Source organism: Synchiropus splendidus, chromosome 1 (assembly GCF_027744825.2).
Source record: "Synchiropus splendidus isolate RoL2022-P1 chromosome 1, RoL_Sspl_1.0, whole genome shotgun sequence".
NCBI classification, from domain to species: Eukaryota; Metazoa; Chordata; class Actinopteri; order Syngnathiformes; family Callionymidae; genus Synchiropus; species Synchiropus splendidus.
In genome coordinates, this window is record NC_071334.1 from 43,321,239 (window position 1) to 43,344,804 (window position 23,566).

At 42.5% G+C, this 23,566-nt stretch overlaps 2 protein-coding genes across 2 annotated transcripts; one reads left to right on the top strand and one right to left on the bottom strand.

Annotated features, from left to right (window-relative positions):
• Positions 1–28: 28 nt before the first annotated feature.
• On the top strand, positions 29–12,176 carry dhx29 (DEAH (Asp-Glu-Ala-His) box polypeptide 29). The gene is made up of 28 exons (XM_053861395.1): positions 29–282; positions 764–837; positions 1,031–1,144; positions 1,228–1,357; positions 1,418–1,551; positions 1,619–1,774; positions 2,213–2,339; positions 2,411–2,569; positions 2,656–2,824; positions 3,211–3,331; positions 3,694–4,065; positions 4,130–4,387; positions 4,451–4,594; positions 4,718–4,894; positions 4,960–5,100; positions 5,184–5,328; positions 5,408–5,528; positions 5,605–5,689; positions 7,756–7,844; positions 7,919–8,047; positions 8,187–8,262; positions 8,404–8,628; positions 8,698–8,834; positions 9,801–9,891; positions 9,956–10,246; positions 10,308–10,439; positions 11,531–11,627; positions 11,691–12,176. Exons 1-28 carry the CDS (start codon positions 150–152, stop codon positions 11,744–11,746), a joined length of 4,083 nt encoding a protein of 1,360 aa, XP_053717370.1. The 5' UTR covers positions 29–149; the 3' UTR covers positions 11,747–12,176.
• On the bottom strand, positions 11,947–20,432 carry pstpip2 (proline-serine-threonine phosphatase interacting protein 2). Its single transcript, XM_053861407.1, has 14 exons — positions 20,387–20,432; positions 19,953–20,053; positions 17,867–17,941; positions 17,508–17,542; positions 17,167–17,273; positions 17,041–17,103; positions 16,314–16,412; positions 16,184–16,229; positions 14,827–14,906; positions 14,644–14,742; positions 14,434–14,530; positions 14,276–14,360; positions 12,620–12,657; positions 11,947–12,545 (listed from the first exon to the last, which is right to left on the bottom strand). The coding sequence occupies exons 1-14, from the start codon at positions 20,417–20,419 to the stop codon at positions 12,490–12,492; spliced, it is 1,014 nt and encodes a 337-aa protein (XP_053717382.1). The 5' UTR covers positions 20,420–20,432; the 3' UTR covers positions 11,947–12,489.
• Between the last annotated feature and the right edge of the window lie 3,134 nt (positions 20,433–23,566).

Genomic DNA, 23,566 nt, shown 5'->3' on the forward strand with positions numbered 1-23,566 from the left:
GCGCTAGTGCATTTTTACTCTAGATTGACTGCACACACCAAAAAGATGAAGAAGTACCTGCTCGGCACTTGGTGCTGATTTCACATATGGATTTGAATGAGTAGCCGGTGTCTTCCTGTATCATTGTGTTTTTTTAATAAGTTGTGATAATGGGAGGCAAGAAGAAGAAACAGTCAGTGGCTGTGGCGAGTGGCAGCACCGGGGGGACTGCAGCGGGGAGTAACGCAGCAGAAGACCCGAAGAAGAAGCAGCCCAAACCTGCCAAAGACAGCAAATCTAAAGGTTTTCTTTCGCTGTATTTTGACCACGCCATTATCGTACTGTTCATCTTAGCCACTGCCACTAAACCCAGGTGGTGAGGTCGGACGTCTTTTGTTATTACTCGGTCGTCTTTAGAATCTATTCATTTTCTTGATAAATCCATCGACTCATGTTAGTTTTAATTTATTCACGGCTATGTCAGTGTTATGTCCAGAGGTACTTCATACTTTTCCCGAAGCACCGAATAAAATAGTTAAGACACTGACGCGCTCAGCTGTGTTAACTAACTAAAAAACTCGACGTACAAATGCACAAGAAGTAAGTATCGGCAAGGATCCTTAATATTGATGTGTATACTTCTAAAGTACTTGTACTAAATAAAATAAATCTTGTGTTATTTACTGGTCCGAGTGTGCATGGCAGTGATAAGAATTCTGTTTGAGTATTGAGTGAAATAAATGTGGCATCAACTGTGAGCTATAAACCAAACCATTTTCTACAGCTCCAAAGACCTACAGTCTTGCCAACACAACCCAAGTGGACACTGGTGGCGTCTCTGACAAATCCATCCTGAAAGTGAGTGATTCACAGTGATTCTTTTTTCTGACTGTGGTTACATACAGTTTCTTTGCAATTATAACGTGACATCATCCTGTATTTCCTTCAGCACACTTCAGTGTAGTTATAAGAATTTAAATGTGTCTAATTTCATAGATATCAAATCATTAATCTAGTATATTTGTTCCAAAAACGTTTTCCTCTGTCACAGGTTTCTATTCAGGCTGACCTGGAAAAGAAGATAATCAAGCTCATCAATGATTTCAGGCAGGAAAATGGGGACAAAGGCACTGTCTCAGGAAGACTCACAAACAAGAAACTGTTGGTAAAAATGAAGCATTCACGCCCAAGTCATTTAAACTTCTCCTTAAGATGCTGCTATTTAGGATTGTTTGTTTTTCCTCCCAGGACTTGTACACTGCTCTGGAGAAGTTTAAGTTCAAAAGAGAACACATTGAGGAGTCGATGAAGAGCAGCGTGCTTTATGGTGGTGATCTCCACTCTGCTCTGGATTGGCTATGCCTGAACCTCAATGATGGTGAGACTGCTCTTTATGCATGTGCAGCATGTCCCAATTTTAAAAGTCTTAATTTATCAGAGGAGCTTCCTGAAGGATTCACCCAACAAATGCAGGAAGAGAGTCAGAAGAGTCGACCCAAGTTTCAAATCCCAGCAGAGCAGAAACCTCCCGCACACAAGCCGACACCCACCATTCCCCCGACTAAAATTAAGGTTTGCAAACCAGCACATCTGGGTGTGACTGCTCAACTACAGTGCCTTGTTCTGCGTCGACCATCAGGTGTCAGCCAAGGATGAAGCAGCGACTATGAAAGACTGGATCTTGCGATACGCTGAGCAGAGTAGTGATGATGATGAAGAGGAGGAGGAGGAGGAGGAGGAGGAAGGAGGGAAAACGTCAGAGCGCAATCCAGAACTTGATGAAAAATTCGATCCAGTGGGTAAAACGGCGAGTTTAGCCATTATTGTTTCATTTCCGTAATTACTACGTTATTCCAAAATTGATCCACTTATGACAAACATGTGCATCTCTCAGTATGATGTTGATATACATGGCGATTGTGAAAACTAAGTTTTATTATTACTATTTTTTATTTCTTTGTGAAAGTATTGCTCGGCCCAGAATTAAACCATGTTTTAAATTGTAATGTATTATCAGCATGTTATTATGTAGCATATGATATTTTGAAATTTCTTTTTTTTAATCTAGTTTTTTTGACCTGAATTTTAGTGAGTCTGAATATTTGGTGAATACAGGAACAGGAACAGGAAATTGCAGTGTGACTGAAGATTTCTTCTTTATTTAGTGTGAAATCATTATTGCCCAACTGTATGTGTATATTTATCACTGTGATTATTTATTTGTCATTTCAAGAATGACAGGTATTTGATTCTGACCGCTCAACTATATGACACTAAAGAAATGGCGACGACAGCCAAAACAAAAGGAGACAAATTGGGTCAAAGGACAGCGCAGGACCGAATACGGGTCATTCAGCAAGGTATGATTTACAGTGGCAGCTTCAAATTTATGTCTTGCGTGACATTTTAAGTCAATGCATTACATGTGCAGAAATGAAGCAGCTGGAGTCCCACCCCGTGTTCAACCCAGCCATAAAAGTAGTAGACGCACCTCAGAAGGAAAAGAAACCAACTCCTGTCAAAGAGGATAAAGAAGATCTGGGATTCAACTTATTCGAACAAGCTGAGAAACAGCCTCAAACAGAAAAAGGTACAATTTAGATTGTTGGTCTTCTTTTCTAACGGAGGGATGAATGACGATGGCGTGACTTTGTTCGGTGACTCTTTCATTCTCAGTTACGAAAAAGAATGAACCAAAGGACATTCGCAACTTTGACTACACGGCTCGCAGCTGGACGGGAAAGTCTCCCAAACAGTTCCTCATCGACTGGGTCAGAAAGAACTTGCCCAAGAGTCCTCCTCCTACCTTTAACAAGGTCGCTGCCGGGAGATATTGGAAATGCAGGTATGTTTTTCTTCAAGTATTTGGTCCATAAATGATCTCGGCCAAGGATGGCATTGGTCTGTCTGTATCCAAAAGAGCTTGAAAAGTTATGGAAAATGAAATGTGTGAAATTGGACAATGAACAAATTATGATAAGGATCATTTTAAGCGATCAATTCAGACTTCCAGTACATAAGATATACATATTTTCTCCACGCTCCATGGATGACATTTTGAGGGAAATGTGAAATGGGACGAGGATCTGGATGACTGATCCATTTTTTATGGATTTTTTTTTTTGGCAGACGTTTGCGCACTCTTGTTTGCTTTTCTAGTTTGGAGTTGTTCTTCAGACTGGAAAAAGCCTGTTGAACCAGCTCATGAACTTAGACTTCTTTTGCCTCCAGAGTGAGAATTCAGAAGCCAGATGATGTACTGGAGGTGTGTCCCACCATACTGACAGAGGACAGCATGCAGGCCCAGCATCTGGGAGCAACCCTGGCACTTTACAGCCTCGTCAAGGGGCAGGTATGTTGCTTGTAAAAATGCCTTCTCAGTAGCGTTATATTCCCTGTAGCCCAAGTGAAACCAAAGATACTTGACTTGCCTCGTAAAATGCCAGTTTGACCAACAAAAATATTCACAGAACTGAATGCAGTTGTTGTTTTCTTAAACGATAACTAGATGCAGTTATTGTTTTCTTAAAAGGGCCCTATAATGTGATTTGCTTTGCAAAAATGAAATTTTTAAAGGCTAGTATAATGGGATGTCATAAGTCAGGTGATCAAGGACGGCGTTGAAAGCTCTCAAACGCAGTAGATGCTGTAGATGCCAGTTTCCCATGTGGAATATCTAGTGAGTCCACTGCTAATGATTATGTCTCCTGTCAGTCCGTGCACCAGCTGCTCCCACCGACCTACAGGGACGTCTGGCTCGAGTGGCGAGACAGTGAGCAGCAGAAGCAAGAAGAGACTCGCACTGCGGCAAACAAACCCAGAGACCAATTCATCTCCAAACTCCTTACCAGACTCAAACAACAGCAAAGTCAGGGAAGCAGTTCTGAGCCACAGGGGAATGACTGTCAGGATGAAGAGCCGGAGGAGTCCTGGGAGAGCCTGGCTACTCTTGATATCCGAGAGGGAGGAGAGTCTGAGGACAAGGGTGAGAAGAGAGGTGGAAGGATGGGGAGAGATGGAGCGCTGGAAGCAGCCAGAGATCTTCTGTTGAAGTCGAAGATGTCAAATCTGGCCAATAAGCTGCAGGTAGGCCCTCATGACGTGTTAAATGTGACATTGACATGTTGATGGAGTTGAGTGAACCCTCTAGGCAGAGCGGGAGCAGCTTCCAGTCTTTCACCATCGCCACCGTATACTAGAGGCTCTGCGGCAGCACCGGGTGGTGGTGGTGGCGGGAGAGACAGGAAGTGGAAAGAGCACCCAGATTCCTCAGTTCCTTCTGGAGGAGCTATTGACAGCAATTCAGCCGTGCAACATAGTGGTGACCCAGCCCAGGAGAATATCCGCCATGAGCCTGGCCAGCAGGGTCAGCCAGGAGCTGGGCTGTGAGGACGGACCAGGATCTAAGGTGCAACGCTTCATGTCTGATCTGATTTGGTCGCTGGGCTGATGATCCAAACTCATGTTCCAGTCGTCGCTGTGCGGCTACCAGATCAGGATGGAGAATCAGTCCGGGGAGTGGACCCGCTTGCTGTACTGCACCACCGGAGTACTGCTGCGGAAACTGCAGCAAGACCGCCACCTCACTTCACTGACCCACATCATCGTGGACGAGGTAAAGACCGTCTCCTGGGGCTGAAAGTACAAACAAAATCAGAAACAAAATCTGGACTTTGTGCTGTCTTTCACAGCGTTATGAAGGGGAGTGAGATTAGTGACTAGTCATGTCCTTCCTCAGGTACACGAGCGCAGCGTCCAGTCCGACTTCCTGCTGACCATCCTCAAAGACGTCGTCCTGAGGCGGTCAGACCTGCGGCTGATTCTAATGAGCGCCACAGTGGACTGCAACAAGTTCTCCAACTACTTCAACTGCTGTCCAGTCATCAACATCCCTGGCAGGACGTTTCCTGTAGAGGTGAGTTCATTTCGTAGTACTCCTGTTTCATCTTGACGTTACATCTCTTGTGTTTTGTGTTTCAGGTGTTTCACCTGGAAGACATTGTGGAGCAGATGGGATACGTCCTGGAAAAGGATTCGGAGTACAGCCAGAAGATCTTGGAAGAAGAAGAGGAGGTCAGCATTTCTGTCACCCAGAAAGGTGGAAAGACACTGCAGCACCAGGTAACTCTGGACTCTGCTTCAAACAGCCTTTTCACTTGAACCACAACACGTCCGTGATGGCCAGTTAACAAGTTGAATTCCAGGATGTGATCATACGAGACTCTTCTGCTGGCTGGGATCTTGGTCCTGACCTGGACCACTTCAGCAGCAGGACCCGTCATGTTCTTCAGTACATGAACCCCAATAAGATCAATATGGAGCTGCTGCTTGATCTCGTCGACTATTTAGGTAACAACAGAAGTTTGCCAGTTTGTTTAAGGTGCACACCGACGTCCCAACATGTGCTCCAACCTTTTTTTTATTGCAGATAAAGCTCCACAGTTTTCTGCCTTGAATGGTGCTGTTCTCGTCTTTCTGCCTGGTTTGGCTCACATCCAGCAGCTCTATGACCTTTTGACCTCAGACAAACGGTTCAGAGACACAAGCAGGTGGTGTGAAGGTGTCGTGAGTTGACCTGGAGTACAGTCCTATTAATGAGTTCTTTTTTTTTTTTTTTACTTACAGGTACAAGATTGTTGCTCTCCACTCAACTCTTTCATCCAAGGATCAGGCTGAAGCGTTCACCGTGCCCCCTGCTGGAGTTAGGAAGGTACTGCACTCTTGGAAGTATGAAACGTTTCAAGATACCCTTAACACTGCCTGATGTGGTCCGCCTGCCTGATGCGGTCTGCCGGAAATTCCGGGACTGGAACTGGAAGTTTTACCAACTGACATTTACCGGTAAAGCGCATGCGTCCATGGTTATATCGCGCACAGGCGATGAAGTTTTTTAAAAACGTTTTACAATTTTTACTTCTACAATCTAGATTAAGGGTTAGGGTTAGGGTTAGCTATGTGCAGTTTGGCTGTGACAAAGAAATAAACCAAAGTAACGCTTGCTTACCGTAAACCGGTTCGTCGGTAACTTCCTGCTTCAGCACCATCATTTCCGGCGGACCGCATCAGGCAGACAGACCAACGTATCGCAAAAACGTATAATTTCCAGATTTTACTGTTAACTATTTTGACAACTATTCAAAAAACGCACAAATTTACGCGATATAACCAATATACACAATTCGTAGACCTTATGCATGCGTGTTTCTAACATCCGGTTCCAGTCCCGGAACTTCCGGTGGACCGCATCAGGCAGGCGGACCACATCAGGCAGTGACAACCCTCGCTGCAGCCTGGAGAAGGGGGCGGAGCTCAACGTTGAGTTCAAGCGTTCTGCCCCCTACTGCCCCCCCTTAAATAAAAATTAAGCAACTAAGTAGAACGTAACGCAGACTGTCTTTATGGCACCATCCTGTGGTACATTTTTACAACTGCACGTTATTCTCAATTTACATGAAAATTACAAGTGGACAAAACAGATACTTCAGTCTTACTCTGAAATCAGACTTTTGTGTCACTCAAATGACAGAGTATGTGGTTTCGCTGTACAGATGTGTTTAATACATAGATTTAAACTGTGTACTCAGCTCGCACACAATACTGGAGAACACTTGAAACAAAGTTTCAATACAGTAATAATCAAGACAACACACAAATGCAATTTGTTTTTATTGTGAGCCTCTCATTCATTCATATCAAATGAAGCAAAGACTTCGAGATTGTGAACTCTGAAAGAGAGAGCAGTAAAGTTAGCAAGTTAGAGTTAAATTCTAATGTGCAAAAATGGGCAAATCCACAAATATGTACAGTACCTTTGTAGTTCACGGTAGACTGGCCCTTAATATGACTGTCAACCGTATAATGAGCCTCTTTATAGGTGCAGAATGGGCAAAGAAAAAGTCCTGGGCTGCTTGTTTCTTGTTTCTTTGGGATCGCACCCAATCTCCAAATTGTTATGTGTCTCCATATAGACAACAAAATAAGCAGACAGAATCGTCACACTGAAAAAAAATGTTGATTTTTGTTACAATGTTCAATACATACCGGACTTTTAAAAAGGCTACATCTTTTAAACATGAAGACATCATTTATTCTGACAAATATATATCTTGTTTCGACATCATCATGACGTATTTCATCCGAATGTTATTACACTAGAAATCTAAAATGACAAAACCATGTGCAATATCAATGTAACGTGTTAACATTTTTGCCAGGCTAACTCATTAATATTATGCTCGGTTAATATTACACTTGAAAATATTGATAAAGAGACGAATGAAATTACAGATTTAACATAGGGTAACGAACTGTTGCATCACAACGATATCATATAATATGATAAGGTAATATGTTAAGAGCATATTCAGAGGTCCGCTTTAAAGAAGTCTCTCTTACTTCCAGTGTTGTGGAACACTTGGCTGAAGTTTTGTAGCCTTTTTGAGATGCAAGCGCAATGGTTGATGGGCATGTGTTAAGACGGGCTGAACTCAACGGTGAGTGGCTGAAGTGGGCAGGACCCTCGAGCTCAACGTTAAGCTCCGCCCTGTTCTCCAGGCTGGAGCCAGGGGCTTTCAAACATTTCCCAGAATTTCCAAGTATTAAAACGTTCCCCCCACTGGGGTTAGGAAGGTACTGCACTCTTGGAAGTATTAATAGGCCTCAAATACACACATTGAAATGGGGAAAGTACATTGAAAATTGTTTTTGTTTCCAGAGCCTATGACAAGACTGGAATCTTTTGCCGTTGAAAATTCGAGTCTGCGTCTTTTGTTTCAGATTGTTTTGTCGACTAACATTGCTGAAACTGGAGTGACCATTCCTGACGTTGTGTTTGTCATCGACACAGGGAAGACCAAGGAAAACAAGTAATAATCACGCTCCACTTTCTGAGTGACTGAATCATTGATGGTGATGCTTGATTCCCGCCTGCTGTGCTCAGGTACCACGAAAGCAGCCAAATGAGCTCCCTGGTGGAAACCTTTGTGTCCAAGGCCAGCGCCCTCCAGAGGCAGGGTAGAGCAGGACGGGTCCGCAATGGTTTCTGCTTCAGACTCTACCCGAAATTTAGGTTTGGATCATCCATCGCTCCTCACTTTTGAGTGAAAGCTGTTTGTTTGTTTGTTTGTTTGGTGACGGTAGTTCTACTGTGTGAGACCCATCTTTACATTAGCTTCATGTTTCATACTTGGGTAACATTCTGTCCTCAGGTTTGATGCCTTCATGGACTACTCTATTCCAGAAATTCTTCGTGTCCCGCTGGAGGAGCTATGTCTTCATATTATGGTCAATATAATGCACACACGATGCACAAAGTAACTTTGTTCAGAATTGCTTCTCGAACGCACATACCTGTACTGAAAAATGTTGTCGATCCTTCTTTGGGTTTTGGAAAATGCATTCTATGGTGTTCTTGTTCCGTGGCAGAAATGTCAGTACGGATCTCCTGAAGACTTCCTGAGTCGCGCCCTAGATGCTCCTCAACCTCAGTCTGTGAGCAATGCCGTCAACCTGCTGAGAAAAATTGGTGCCTGTCAGCCCAGCCATCATGCCCTGACGCCGCTGGGCCACCACCTGGCCTGTTTGCCCGTCAACGTGAAGATAGGCAAGATGCTCATCTACGGAGCGATCCTCGGCTGCCTGGAACCAATCGTACGTCTCGCGCTTTCCATCACTCCACTGGATTGATTTTTTTGGTTTACATTGTTGTTTTTCTTTTAGGCAACAATCGCCGCTGCCATCACTGAGAAGTCCCCTTTCTCTACACCAATGAACCGAAGAGAAGAAGCTAACCTGGCAAAAGCTGCGCTTGCTGTGTCTAACTCTGACCACCTGACCATTTACAATGCCTATGTGGGGTATGGCTTTTAGTCAAAGACGTTATTGAGATGCTAATCTACCATGTGATAGTAAAAAATAACTAGACGCTGTTGTTTATGAATAAACAGCCTGTGAATGCACCGTGCGCCACCACCATGCATATGCTATAAGTGGAGGTCTGCAGCTACGATTTAAGCTTCAAAGGGTGTCTAGCTCAAAAGACAGCCAAGATATGGCCCGGTGTCTGTGGCTGCAGTCTGAGCGGGCCCTGACCTTTGCCCTACTCTGCAGCTCCATCGCCACCTCAAGGCTCCCCCTCCCTCTCCCTCTCCCTCTCCCTCACCCTCCCCCTCTCCCACTCCCTCTCAGGGGCCTTCTGTCTCGGGTGGCCCGATGCACCGCCTGCTGTCAGCTGCACACCTCAGTGTTCTGGGAGTTTGAGAAGTTGTTTTTGAACCATGTTGTCCACCCAGACAGCGATCAGACCCTTTACTGCCCGGCATCTATCATGCTTGTGTGGATTCGTGCTGTACACGTAGTACCATTACGTACCATCTAGCGCCGAGTCGCCTGAGGCGAGAAGCTCACTCCCCGTGGAGAGTTTCCCGAGACAAAGTGCAGGTCTCCAGCCGGGATAAAATCTGCGGTTCACATCTCAGACTTCTGAGCTGAAAGCTTTGTCTCGAGGCAGAACCCGCAGTGTGAAAGCACCCTCACACAAAGCGCACCCAAAACCTGCTATGTCATTGTGCTTCAGATGGCGGAGTGACTTACTCCCCGAACAAACAGCCGTATCTCCAAAACCATAACAGATACAAACAGTGTACAAACAGGTACACTGTGAGAATCCTGAGGCTTTCATCTCTAACTGAGCCAAATTGTGTCTACGGTTTGGCTAGGATGGCGAGTTGAAAACTCTTTGCAACGAATGCTGCCAGTTGCATTCACGATAATGAGGTGTTGTGCTATAGTATCAGGCTGGTTTTCAGCATTTTGTTGTGCAGGTGGAGGAACTCGAAGAAGGAGGGACAAAAAGCTGAGCTGTCCTACTGTCGAAAACATTTCCTGAGTCGCACTGCTCTCATGACAATAGAGGTACGAGATGACTTGTTTCTTCCAGTCGTCCCTGGTCTGTCCCTGCTCATGTCTGCACCCGCAGGACGTCAAGCACGACTTGATGAAGATGATGGAGCAGGTGGGTTTCTTCTCCTCACGCTCCAACTGGAAGACGCAAACGGGCGCTTTGTCCAAGCCGCTCACCGCCGTCCTGAACGCCGCGCTGACTGCTGGACTGTACGACAGCGTGGCGCGGGTCTTGTGCGCCAACTCCGTGGACGTACTGGAGAAACTGGTCTGCACCGTGGAGACGCCACAAGGCAAAGCACAAGTCCATCCATCCTCTGTGAACCGCAACCTGCAGACGCATGGCTGGCTGCTCTACCAGGAGAAAGTAAATACAACCACGAGTGCTCGTCTTCCCAGACGCCACTTACTCTGCCTGTTTTCCGCAGGTGAAGTACACAAAGATCTACCTGAGGGACACCACCCTCATCTCACCCTTTCCTATGATGCTGTTTGGAGGTGACATCGATATCCAACACAGAGAGAGGCTCATCACTCTGGACGGATGGATGCACTTCCAGGTCACTTGTTAGGAAATGCAATGCATGAAGCTGGAAGTGTCACCAGCAACCAATACATAACTCTAAAGAAGAAATACTGGCTGTTCATTCCAGTCACTGGAATTTTATTTACCGTAATTTCCAGACTATAGAGTGAACCGAAATATTAGCCACACCCACTCAATTTCAGAAGGAAAATAGATCTTGCTCCTACATGAACTGCAGTGGTCTATAAGGCACAGTTTCAGTGGTGCTGTCTGCGCTGTGGACAGGTCAGTGGTGCACCGGCTTAAAAACACAAACAACAAAAAAGTAGTTTTGAAAACGGACTCCAGCATTGAGAGTTACTCATGAAACAAACTGTGCAATGATCTGAACATTAAAGCCCTTAAAATGCGCTGTTTTCGCCCGCGTGCCCAAAGGTCTTAGTTAGAACCTATGGAGTACAGTCTTATTTAGCATTACAATTCAACAGAATCAACTGTCTACAAACATATTTGTAGACAATATGTGATCATTTCATACTGCATATTTTGTTCCGGAAGCCAGTGACTGACACAGTCCGGCTGGCTGGCTGCTGACACAAACTTCTTGCAGGATGTAATATAGTAATGCGAAGAGACTGAACAAATCTTTTGATGGTAGAAATGTTGTGTATCGTTGTGAAAAGGTTTTGAGACATGTAAAGGATGTGGTCTGACAGCCAAAAGCAGCTTTGTGGCTGTTAAATAAGATTCAACAAGAATATTTTTGTGCATTCCGTCAAGTCGTCAGAGGTGTATCAAAGAACTTTCAATTCTCAACTGGCTGTGTGACTTGTTCTCATTGGCTAACGTACCTTATAATATGTGACACTTGCTGGAGAATTTCCTGAGAGTGACTGCAAAGTTACGACAGCTTCTCCTTTTCTCATTGCTTCTCATTTCTCAAGTGCAGTACTTTCACTTTGTGTTGTGCAATGAGCTCATGTTCAATTCAGGCTCCATATCTCTTCTTTAAGTGACTTTCTGCTGGTTGCCACATGCTGGAATTGATACAATAAATCATGGAATCATATTCAGTCCCAGGCAGTTGTACTCGGCAGACTAAGTAAACACGTATTTATTTTCCAGGCTCCGGTGAGGATCGGAGTGATCTTCAAACACCTGAGGAAGCTGATCGACTCCCTGCTGGAGAAGAAGCTGGAGAATCCTCGCATGAATGTCGAAGGTGCGACCAGCCGGTCCATGACCTGCACTCGTAACCGTACTCATGATGTGGTTCTATTTTTAGATGAGAAAACGATTCAAACCATCCTGGAGCTGATCAAGTCGGAACATGGCGTGTGACCAACTACAAGTCAGCCTTGACTTTGCCTGAATGTTTCTCAGCCACATCAAAGTGCTTCCTGTCTCTCTGGTTCCTCTCAGAGAGCACACTAAGTCAGACAGCTGTAATATCTTCCCCCATGTTTACATTCATGAGCAAAAGTTAAAAGAAAAAACAATGAACAAATGACAATAAAACTTTACATTTTTAATGACTTAATCCAGTGTTGGTCGAGTGAATTGACCGCGCTCTGCACTCAGGACAAAATGCACACAACTGTTTATGGAAAAATATGATGCCAAGTCATATTTGCATTGCACATTTAGTAGATTTAATCTTGGCAAGTTATCAGATTGGTTCGGACGTGGTATTATTATTGAAACAAGTGGACGTTTTGGCAGCATGATGCACATGTTGTCCTTAGTGACTCAATGAGGATGGACTATTTTAAAGTGGGTGACAATAAAACGTAACATACAAGTTGTACAGAGCAAAACTTAAAACGTTGACATGATCCTGGCAGCTATGTGGTTAAAACTTCTATAAGGTTTGTGAATGCCAAGGAAACTCCAGCATGAGATTCTTTAAATAACAGAATGAATGGCTTCCTTTCATTTCGGCACAAGAGTCTCACCTTTATCATGTTCAACTACAAGGCAGCCATACATTGCAGCTGTAATCTACCATGAAGAGTGTTTGGACTCGGATGAGCTTGAACTGAGCCTGGCTGGGGGTCAGGACCTCAGTAAACAGAAGCTGAGCGTTAGAACTGGATCATACTGTAGCCTGGTTCCTGCACTGTGGAGTAGATCACATCTTCTACAGACGACAAGAAAAGAAGGATCAAAAGTTTGTTGAAGCGGCAACTGGGCAGAAGTGAGAGCTGGACCAACCTTTGGTGTTGCTGCTGGGCACTGGGAGGGGTCCTCTCCTGCAGAGTCCCCAAAGAAAGTTTAAACTTCTGCTCCGACATCGCTTCACCGTGTCACATGACTGACTCCAGAGAAGGAACAAAAACCACTGTACGCAACTTAGTGCTTTTTTATCTTCCGATGGAGTTGCAAAACCAGGATAATTCCTTGTCTGACTTCATCATTTCAAACTATGCTTTGCCATGTTTACCATGGTTGCCACATGACTGGGCTTGATTCTTCTTGCTTTCCATGTCAGTGAAAGAGGAAATGCGGCTGGGGTTTTGATGTTGTTCAGTTCCGTTGATTCAAACGGATTGGTCAGGCGTGACATGACCAACAACATTCTTCATCAAGGACAAACATTTTTGATAGTTTCACAGCTTGAGAAGTTTGACTGCAATTCTGTCAACAAACCACAAGCTCAGTTGTGACTTGTTCTATTTAGAACAATTACCCGTGATTTATTCATCTATAATGTACAGTAGGGATAACCACCGATAACCGATGGTTCACCATCGTAGTTTTAAACTCATTTTTAATCCAGGGAACCTTTGATAATGACACTGGTCGACTCTGAGTCTCTGGATACTTTATTTTATTAGATGGAGTGGTCCTCATAGGTCCTCAACACATGCAGGTCTCCCGCTGCGCTGGCGCCTCAGTGAAACACCGTGGTGAAAATAGTTGGATATTGGACGGAGCTCTGCTCCAGTATTGGTGACGGCGTCCTCTTCCGCGTCCCCATTAGGGTTCACTGATCGTGGACACACTCTCACAGGCAGCACTAATGCTACGACCCGGCATCAGTTAGGGCCCATCAACAAATTCTAAAGCGGTCAAAGTATTAGTGAAATCTTCAATAAGGCAATGGAAAACAACCATTTTAGGAGAGAGAATTGTGAAAAGGTTTTTCATCACACAAGACAAAGGACTGACAGTTTAAATAATGATTTGGAGAATAGAATACGACTAAATGATCATTTATTCACATGATTTCTAATATTTCTTCAGTAGCATCTAGGAAATGTGTCCAGACTGATCCATAGTTCAAGTCAACTGTTCAGAGACATGAGATACAGCAGACAGACGGCTCAATTTAACCCCTAAATAAAGCTGGCAGAGCAGCCTGTCAGACACCAGCAGCTTCTACCAGAGACGTGAAACACTGAGTTTCTCATCTCTGCACTTGGTTGTCTATTATATTGAAACATAAACAAATAATGATGTTGGAGACAAACTCCAGTAATAAGTTTTATCATAAAACAGTTTCAAGAGAGACTGCAGTGTCCAACACATGGAATAGAATGAAAATGTATTTATCGTGAGAATTATCGTTATCGCTGATTTATCGCAATAAGTTTCGATGTCCATATCGCCTATCCCTGATGTACAGTAAAAGTAGTATTGCCCTAAGTTGATCTGAACTTCAGCAGCCATTAGGGTGGCTTCATTGATTCTGAAGACATGGGGGAACACATTGCACAACACTCAGACGTGGCGTACTGAAGCTGTGATGTCTAGCTAAACCAAGCCAGACATGACATAAGTAGCTGAAAGCTACTTATTTATGTGCATTACATTTCCCCACAATGTTGTTTACACCATCCAGCACCAACACAAATGGTCACGTCTCACCTGACAGCTGGAGATGCAAGCTGAGGACATTGGGTGGCAACAAGTGACCTCTGATCCATGTAGAAGTTCTCATACGTAACTGCAGCTGATGAGAAAAATGACTTGCTCAAAGCTCACGCATCAGGATGAATGGATCAGTGTCTGCTGCGACATGTTACCTGGAGGTTTGTCGCCGGTTTGTCTGAGAGTAACAAAGTGTTCAATGTCTTCCTGGATGTCACACTGCGACAGAGACTTTCTCACCTCCTCATTCAGCTGCACATAAACATGAACACACTGTCAATAGAAGTAGGGCTGCACCTGCCACATCGGCACGAACTGAGCTACACGATCCAAAGCCACACTTGAGAGACTGTCCTAGTCATTACCTCATCACTGGTCACACACTGCTGTGAGAGCAGGTTGACATGAGTCCACACTGTGTTCCTCAGGAAATGGATTCGCTCAACCGCCTGTTTTTCAAACACCTATCAGGAGCACAAGAGAGCTGAGTAAAGAATCACTAGTAACGCACTAGTTGAGCTGGCCCATTATCCCTGTACAGATCTCACCACACAGGCGCTGACATGCTCCTTCATCCACTCACTCCTGAGGGTGGCTAGAGACACCACGTTCTGCTGGTATATCCGGTCTTCATGAAGAAATCATCCCGACAAACAGGAAAGAATCAACAAAACACATCGCCGGCGGAAGTGAATGCTATGGCAAATATCTATAAAGAATATTTGAACAATCACTCTAAATAATAGCCATAGCCATCCGACCATCTGTAGTTTCTGTGCTCATATTTGACTTTCTACATCACAAGATGACTTTGTTCCTTATATATTACAACAGTACCAGGGTAATCTGAATAAATGTACGTCAGTTATTTGTATATTTGTTATAATGTCAATGAGTGATCCCCATAAAGATGGAGCTGCAAATGTGCGTGCGCAAACTTGTATTGCTATTCTTGTGGGGACCAATTCTTGGAAACACAGCTCCTTGTGGGGACAGTAGGCCAGTGATTCTTAATCATAGGGCGGGGGCCCTATCATAGGGCCACTAAAAGTTTTTTTGTTTTGCACCTCTGGGCCGCGAGACGCTCGGTTTTAATACATTAGCCACATATGGTGGCAGTAGTGAGTCACTGAATTGACTTGACAGCTGCAAATCTGTGGTAGTTACCAACTATGGAGGAGTTCCTGAAAAGAAAAAATGATGAAGTGATGTTTGATGTTGAAGCAGTTTGGAAATGACGATACTTTTATTTACACTTCACTTATATCTTCTCTGGAATTTAAATTAAAATATATTATTTTTATTTTATGATATTTAGACATTGTTTTATTTTATTTAGTTTTATTTATTCTATTCAGAATTGTATTCAGTTTTTCCTATTTTCTCAACAGTTTGCATCAAGTGTATTTTTTTTCTTCAGTAAATTTGATGAACATGACTTGCACCTGGTTCTGCTGCTGGTTAGACTTTTCGATGACAAATAAATATCTTTGTGATGATCACATGGTTTCATGTAATTTCACAACGTTTTGCTTTGTTTGCGTGTCAGTAGATTAAATATGGTTATTGATCACAAATGCAATCAAGAGTCATGTATCAGTTCTACTACTTGAATAGGCACTGGGCCCATTTGTTCTGGGAAAGGCGGGCCCAGAGGTCAGAATGGTTAAGAAGCCGCTGGTCTAGGCCCTGGTTAAGGTGAGCCATGTGTTTTAGATGGTTAGGTTGATGGTGAGAGACTGGACAAAGCATGAGAGTAAAGTGTCACAAGTCCCCACAAAACATGAAAACATAACACGAGTGTGTGGGTGGGTGTGTATTCACGGCTCTAGGCACCTTCTGGTTTCCCAATGAATGTCATGAAACAGGCGAATAAATGAAAACACTAAAATACTTCACTTCTACCTGCTTCATCTGCGTTCTGTTTGGCCAGTTGTGCTTTAGCAGAGAGCTGCAGGTTTGAAGAAGACACACGTAAATGTACCTCACGAGTGGTTCACACACGACCAGCCTCTGCTCTCGCCCTCATAGTCACCTTCTCCATGTGCTTTGTGTTGTTAGTGTTTTTGTATCTGTTCACACTCTGATCCGCCTCTTCTTTGTCCCGGCACTTCTGCTCGTAGGTCTTTTTGGACTGTGGAGTTTGACAAAAAAATATGTAAAACACATTCCCATGAACTGCGTTCATATTTCCACATCACATCTTTTTAGACAACTTTTTAAAAGTACTATTTTTGTCACAAACAAAAAACACAAACTGGAGCCTTTATTGGCTCGCAAATGTACATTTCCACAGCAGTTCAATCTTCACATCTGAGCCTGTGAGAATTTATTGGACAGAAATAGAGGAAGACTAAAAGAGAAGTTGAAGTTATCGAAGGAGATGACAGCTTATCTTCACAAGGAAGACATCATTCGGCCGGGCCATGAATGTTTAATATCTTAGTTAGATTACAGAACGCTGACTACACAAATTTCCCAGTAGCTAGTGCAATACCATGAAGACTGTTGGAAAACGGACACCGTGGTTCATTTGTATATTTTGAATTTTAGGGAAACGTTGGTCACTTCTCCTTTTTTTGAAATTAAAGGGCCGTTGTGAACTTCACTGACTGACCCACAGAACTTCCCTCACACTGAAGAGGAAGAACAGCAACACAATTGTCACTGCAGAAATTCACCACAGGAAAATAGAATAATATTTATTATGCTCTATTAATTCCACAACAGGTTCAGATACTCAACTTCACAAGTCTACTTACATCCAATGTCTTCTTGAAGTGCGATGACCTGAGTTTGTGCAGAGCGTCCATCTGCTGCTCAATCTGAAATCCAAAGTTCAAGTCCTTCAGTGCTCATGTTGCGCCACTCTAGAAAGGGTACTAAACCTTTTTTCTCGCTTCCTTTTGTTTTTCTCTAAATTCCTCCAGCTTCCTCGCCTCCTCCCGCATGCTCTGAGCCAAGTGGATATGTGACAGACTCGCTTGTTCCATCTCTGCAGACACAAAAAGTCAATGTCATTCTGCTGAAATGATAACCTGTTTAAAAATAAAAGTTTGCATGTTTGCAACGCTGGGATGTTTTAGCTTGTCACTTCATTTATTATTATTATTATTTTTTCCCCCTGATTCTATCACCAGGCCTCACCCAAAAATTCAGAGTGACTGCCTTCGTCGCGGGGATATTCCGCATCTTGATGAGAAGCTAGTGAAATGACGAAAGAACTTACGTAATTTAAACATGTCCAGGGATCTCTTCAGCGTGCTTAAAAAACACAAGACAACAGAGCAGTTTAGATCCTCAAAGATCATACTTGAAGAGTTTTGCAAGAAGATATTCCTGTTTCCAACTTTGTTTTGAAGTGTGTGAATAGCAAGCAGGTGACATCAAACAATAAAATTTGCTTCAGATTGGAAAATAAAAATCTTGTTCCTGGTTGATAAAACTGAAGACTGTTTTCTTACTCAACAAAGTCATTTCTTCAAAAATAACAGATATTACAATGATATACATTGCTTTCATCTGACCATATGAATCTGCTGAAATCATGATCAATGGCATTAGAACTTAAAAAGTCTTTGTCTTTACTTCATCTCATTGTGTCCACACACTTTCTTGGACAGGCCAAGAAGATCTTTGGCGTAGCGCTCTTCAATGGACGCCCTGAAAGACAGATATTCAGAACTCACGGGGATGATCAACATCACATCCTCCAGCGGTTTAACGGGAGAGAACTTATTCAGACTGAGACTCGCTGAGACTCACTCCCAGGCTGGGTCCATATCATAATCAGAGCAGCCATTCATATACTATGCTGTACAGATGGGCGATAACTTATTGAACACGATGTACCGCCAAACACAATCTCCACGATGACAATTCTGCATCTCACGATACGTTCGCTAAAAGGGAACCTTTGATAACGACAATGGTCGACTCTGAGTCTATAGCTGAAATTCCAACATTTACTGCGATAACCTTTTTTGTCCATATCGCCAATGCCTCATGTAGAGTCATGAACGGACTTTAAGAAAAAAAATCTACTTGACGGACCACTGATGTACTTCATCAATTGCCTGGAAAATAAGCAGATTCATATGAACAACTTGAATGTGGTGAGCAGAAATATGCTTCCTTGTGGTCCACAGGCAGCGGCCTGAAGTACACCCTGGAATTGATATTAATGAGTGAGCGTTTATTCCAGTCTCCTCAAATATGTTCTTATTTCATTTCACATTTACTGGACGTGTTGATGTCAGTCACTTCCTTCTGATGGTTGAAGTCTTTTTTCTAGAGTTGTCCTTCTCCGCTCCTCTGCATCGGGAGTGAGTAGCAAGTGATAACCCAAGGAGGAGTCTTTTCTGTCTTCAAACCTGTTTTGAGTGTTTGATTGGTGACCACAACTTTTCAGCCGATGTAAGTCACAACAAAATTACTTCTTTGTTATTTCTTTCTCAGCCCTTTACATATCGCCGCCATGCACTGGTTTGTAAAACATTTGACACTTAAAAAAGTCACAAATACTTCCTCATTTAAATGACTAAATAGGAGGTTCTTACAAATACCATTGCTACACAACCCAGTAGAGTAACACCAGTTTCAGTCTTTAACCTCTTCAAACCCGAGCGTTTATTGAGTTTTGCTGAGGATGAGTGACCTAGAAGGAGTAACAACTTAAGTTTGTCTTGGAAGGGAAGTTGTTTTGTAAAAAAAAAAAAAAAAAAAAGAACACTTGTTGTATGTTATTATTAACAATGCTGTTATCAATAATAATGCCATCATATGCCAAAATATGTCAGGATTCTGTGTCATATGAAGTTGGAGAGACAACATTGCACATATTGCGAGTAAACCGGATTCATTCTCAAAATCTTAATAGATTTTCTATCCTGTTCTGTTTGATTCCAGGGTTTTTTGTTGTGTGCTAGTGCCTTCCACCTCATTCTAACTGCAATGGCTGTAATGATGTTGGATCACAATGAAGTGTTCCATGTGTTACCTCCTTCCAGATGGGGTGTTTGCCTGCATGACAGTGATCAAATTCACCTCCCACAAAATGGGAGAACAGATTTCCGTTAAACTCAGAAGGAAAGTTGATATTGGGACATGGAACAGATGGTTGGATTTTGGATGAAGAATTCATGAACAATACGTTTTGCATCTATTGTGTGTGTGTTTTGTTTTGTTTTCCAACGCTACTGCCACGTGGTGTCCACTGCGCTCACTGTAAACATTTTCAAAAAAAGTGATCAAATTATACATCTAAATAAATGGGAAAGAATATTGTCTACAAATGACTGCATGGGTGTGAATAAGAAGAGTTCTTTTCTAGTTATATTTATAATAATAATGAACACTGGCTTTTCTAGGAGTACCTTCATATATCGGATCATAAAGGATGAGCAGTCATTGTTCAACAACTGTAATCTTAGTCATTTAATGTTGGAACCTGAAACTTCAGTTGTGTGCCGTAGTTTGTGCAGACTGGCTACAGCGGGTCTTCAAAACTCCAGCTCACCAGTGACAGAAATTGAAGAATTAAATAGCTTAGAATTTAGAGTTGTGTCTTTATACTTTCAGGGTAGCAACTACCGTATGACCTGGCAACTCCCATACTCACTGAGCACCCAATGTTTGCATGTGCATGGCATCATATTATAAGACCCATAATTACCTGGCTTTAATGAAGTCCTCCACCTCCTTGCAAGTGCGTCTCCCATCATTAAGATAGTGTATTATGGTGTCATAACCGCCGGTGCAGACCAGGTCTGAGCTCTGGCAGTCCAACACAAACACATTTCATCATGACACCGAAGACAGACATAAACACACGAGCATTTGGCTCTGCAACACTCAGCATTTAAGATGAAACCCACATGATGACACACTTGTATTTACTTTCGTGGGAAATTGTTTCCCAGACAAGGGGGAAAACAGGTCAAGCCAGTGAAGGATATTTTAGGAGGACGTCGGTAAAAGAGTCGACGCAAAATTAGCCATTGTCAAATTGAACGAAGTCTCATGAGCAATGTGGTTGAAAGTGAAGGAAAGATAATAAACTTGAGATGCAAATACTGCAGAAAACAAAGTCACGACTAAAAAACTCACCCAAAAACAGTCTTTGAAATGAAGATTTTTCATGGCGTCGTGAACGTTAAACGATGAGAACTGTGAACTTGCTTCACGCCTCGATATATATATGTAGCCGCGGCAGCCCACGTGTGGCAGGAAGGCCAATCACAGCGGGGCTAAATCGTTACGTCACGATTTCTTTTGGAACAAAATCTTTGAATCGATCTCAAATGGATACGCATTTTATATAAACAAAATGGTTTAAATGAAGCTATTTTATATCGTCAATGCCTTCGTTGAAAACAATTGAGAGTATACATTGAATTAATCAACTGATTCAGATAATATTTTTTCAATAATGACATTTGGGGGACATTTGGCAACAATAAATAGAATTACACAAAGCAATGAAGGAAAGTCCTTCATATATTAATTCAGCATACAATACATAGAAAATCTCCGGGAAGAATCCGGAGATTTTGCACTGTTGTTCCCACTTCCTTAAAATAATGTGTCGTGTGATTGCTCAGCGGCATTTGGTCTGTTAATCAAAAAGTAAATAGATAGATTTATAGATAGATAGACTTTATTAATTCCAAGGGAAATCCTGTTCGTAACATGCTCTGTACACAACATATCACAATAAATTAAAAGGAAATAAGATTATAAAGTGCTAAAAAAAATCTATAGTAAAGAGCTTAGATGCAATGTGAACTATCTGCAAGAAAATGCAGTTCAAGAAGAATCCTTCATTGTTATTTTTTCATAGATGAATTCTACGTTTTTATTGCCACAGTGCCACAATGTGGCAATATACATATATATTGTGAAACTTTTGTTGTAGTGTGTAAATTTCTCATTTAGAAACTCAGTAAAAATATTAAATTTAGATCTTTGAAGGTTAGCAGAAACATTTCCAGGTCCACCTGCTTGATATGCCTTCGACTCATTTTCACTCAAATGAGTTTCACTGTTTTTCGTGGTCCAAGACTGGTTTGTTTATTTGAGACGAGTGCTCTCTGTCGGCCAATAAAGTTATAGGCAATTTACTTTGACATTGAAATAATATTCATTAAACCTCATAAAAATGTAAAATTTACTTTATTAACGATGCGAAATGTTAAAATGCCAATTTAGGCGATGATACAAAAAAAATGGTTTGGGTTTCGGTTAGGACAATGACGAACGGATGTGACGTCGTGTAACGTTGATCTTGCTCATGTGGCTGTAATGTGTGATACGGAAGTAGTGACAACAAGTGGAGTGAATGGCGAATGTGCAACAAAGTAAATATAGATAAGTACGGACAATTCAAGCAACTAAATGATTTCAGACAGTATGAATCCATTTATTTGCACGTCGTTCAATGGGTCACGGTGCTTAAATAATCACCTACAGTCTTGGTGAATTACAATGTTACAACTCATGTTTATATTACATTGACGTGCATATTCACGCGTATTTCCGGACTTGAGTCATGGACGACAGAGGTGTCTGCTCTTCTAGTGACGTTTTCAAAGTGTTCGATCCTTACGATGTCTTGTCTAAACAATTTATTGTGGAAAACAAAGTCTGGTTATGAGACTAAGGCACTTCAGGATTACAGTACTGAGTGCACGTTGTGTTTTTGGAAACAACTTTGCTTGCTTACTCTTTAACAGGCTTGTTTTGGATTCACAATCAAAGGTCTTTTCAAAGATAACTGGTAATATTTTACTATATAAAATGCACCCAGGCTTACTGTTATTATTATTATTATTATTATTATTATTATTATTATAAAAGAAGAATCCCTGCTTAGTTGTGATAAATGACATCATGCATGGGGTGGGCGTGGTTACAACGGGGCTTTCCTCGTGACGACGTCGTCTGGACTGCGGTATATAACTCAGGTTACTAAATCAGTCTCGACTTGTTTTTCACTCTTGCTGAGCACGAGACACTCGCTGAAGACACGAGCCAACACAGGAGCCAGGCGTTTAGTCGCAGGAACACATCCCACCAGAAATGGCGGTTCGAGGTGAGGAGGAAGTCTTCAATAGTTCGGTAGAGCTGTATCGATTGTGTTATGTTTTCTTACTGGTGTATGTTCGCCTGTCGGTTGCAGTTACTTCAGAAACGATGGTTGACCTCAGCGCCCGAGAGCTGCGCGACATCGGAGACGAGCTGTACTGGACCTACCAGCTGCTCCTGATCCTGATCAAGAACTACGAGAGCGTCACCATCATCAAGTGATGTGACCTCTGAAGTCGCGGTGGTCTCCTGAAAAAAGAAGAAGACATGAAAAAGATCCCGAGCCTGCGGTTCCGACTCACTACCGGGATGTAAATATTGAGTGGGAGATGGCGACTTTTCACAGTTTGGTCGAGCCTTGACGGAATCTCCTGTGATTTGGACCCAGAAGAAAGGTCGCGCTGATCGTGAGGAGCTGTTGATCAGGTCACGTGTCTGTTAAGAAGTCGGCATGACGTTAAACCATGTATTGGAACCACTGGAACTGGTACTGGAACCATGTATTCATGAGCTATTCTAAAGAAATGTTGTTATTTACGCATTTATTCCCACGAGGAACAAATAAACACCTACTCTTCCTTCAGGCTTCTCTCTGTGTGTGCTCATTTATAACGTATACACGCACATTAATTCAAGAAAATCAGACAAATGAAATGTGACAATTATTTAAAAGAGACATACAGTAGAATAGAAATATAGCTGCGCTGAAGAAAACTTTACTTAACTAAAATGTAGCATGAGAAATAGCGAACATTGACTGAGGACAGGGTAAAAAGAGTGTATAAATAATAATTTTAAAATCATATGTCAATCATAAACACTATACGAGTAGTAATAAATGAATATAATGAAGTCGAAACATTAATATGTGTTTCAAAAAGAAATTCTACCGACGCGTGGGTGGTTTATCAGCTCTCACCACAGCGTCAGAGTTGGACAAACAAACGTAGCAACAACGTCCATGTAAGGAAAGTGAAACAAGGAAGCACATCGCCTCCTTCAGAGGAATCGTACGACACAAGATCAACGTCACAAGTTCACGCAACAATAGGCACCACACGCAAACACAAGCCAATTAGGTGACGCTCTTCCGTTGAAATACGTGGCACTTTTAAAAACTCAGGTAATTGAAACCTTATGAGAGGGAAAGCTATAATGAAAAACCGTTCAAACCATAGAATTGCCACTCGAGCATTTACATAA

Bases quoted from the DNA above. Each gene is read 5' to 3' on its own strand.
- pstpip2 (XM_053861407.1), bottom strand. From the start codon at position 20,419: ATGAAAAATCTTCATTTCAAAGACTGTTTTTGG. The intron at 17,942-19,952 runs GTAATTATGGGT...TCTGTCTTTCAG, and splicing joins GAGGACTTCATTAAAGCCAG to GGCGTCCATTGAAGAGCGCT. The intron at 14,531-14,643 runs GTAATGACTAGG...GTTTATGTGCAG, and splicing joins AGTGTGTGACCAGTGATGAG to CTGAATGAGGAGGTGAGAAA.
- dhx29 (XM_053861395.1), top strand. From the start codon at position 150: ATGGGAGGCAAGAAGAAGAAACAGTCAGTGGCTGTGGCGAGTGGCAGC. The intron at 1,552-1,618 runs GTTTGCAAACCA...GTCGACCATCAG, and splicing joins TTCCCCCGACTAAAATTAAG to GTGTCAGCCAAGGATGAAGC. The intron at 5,329-5,407 runs GTAACAACAGAA...TTTTTATTGCAG, and splicing joins TGATCTCGTCGACTATTTAG to ATAAAGCTCCACAGTTTTCT.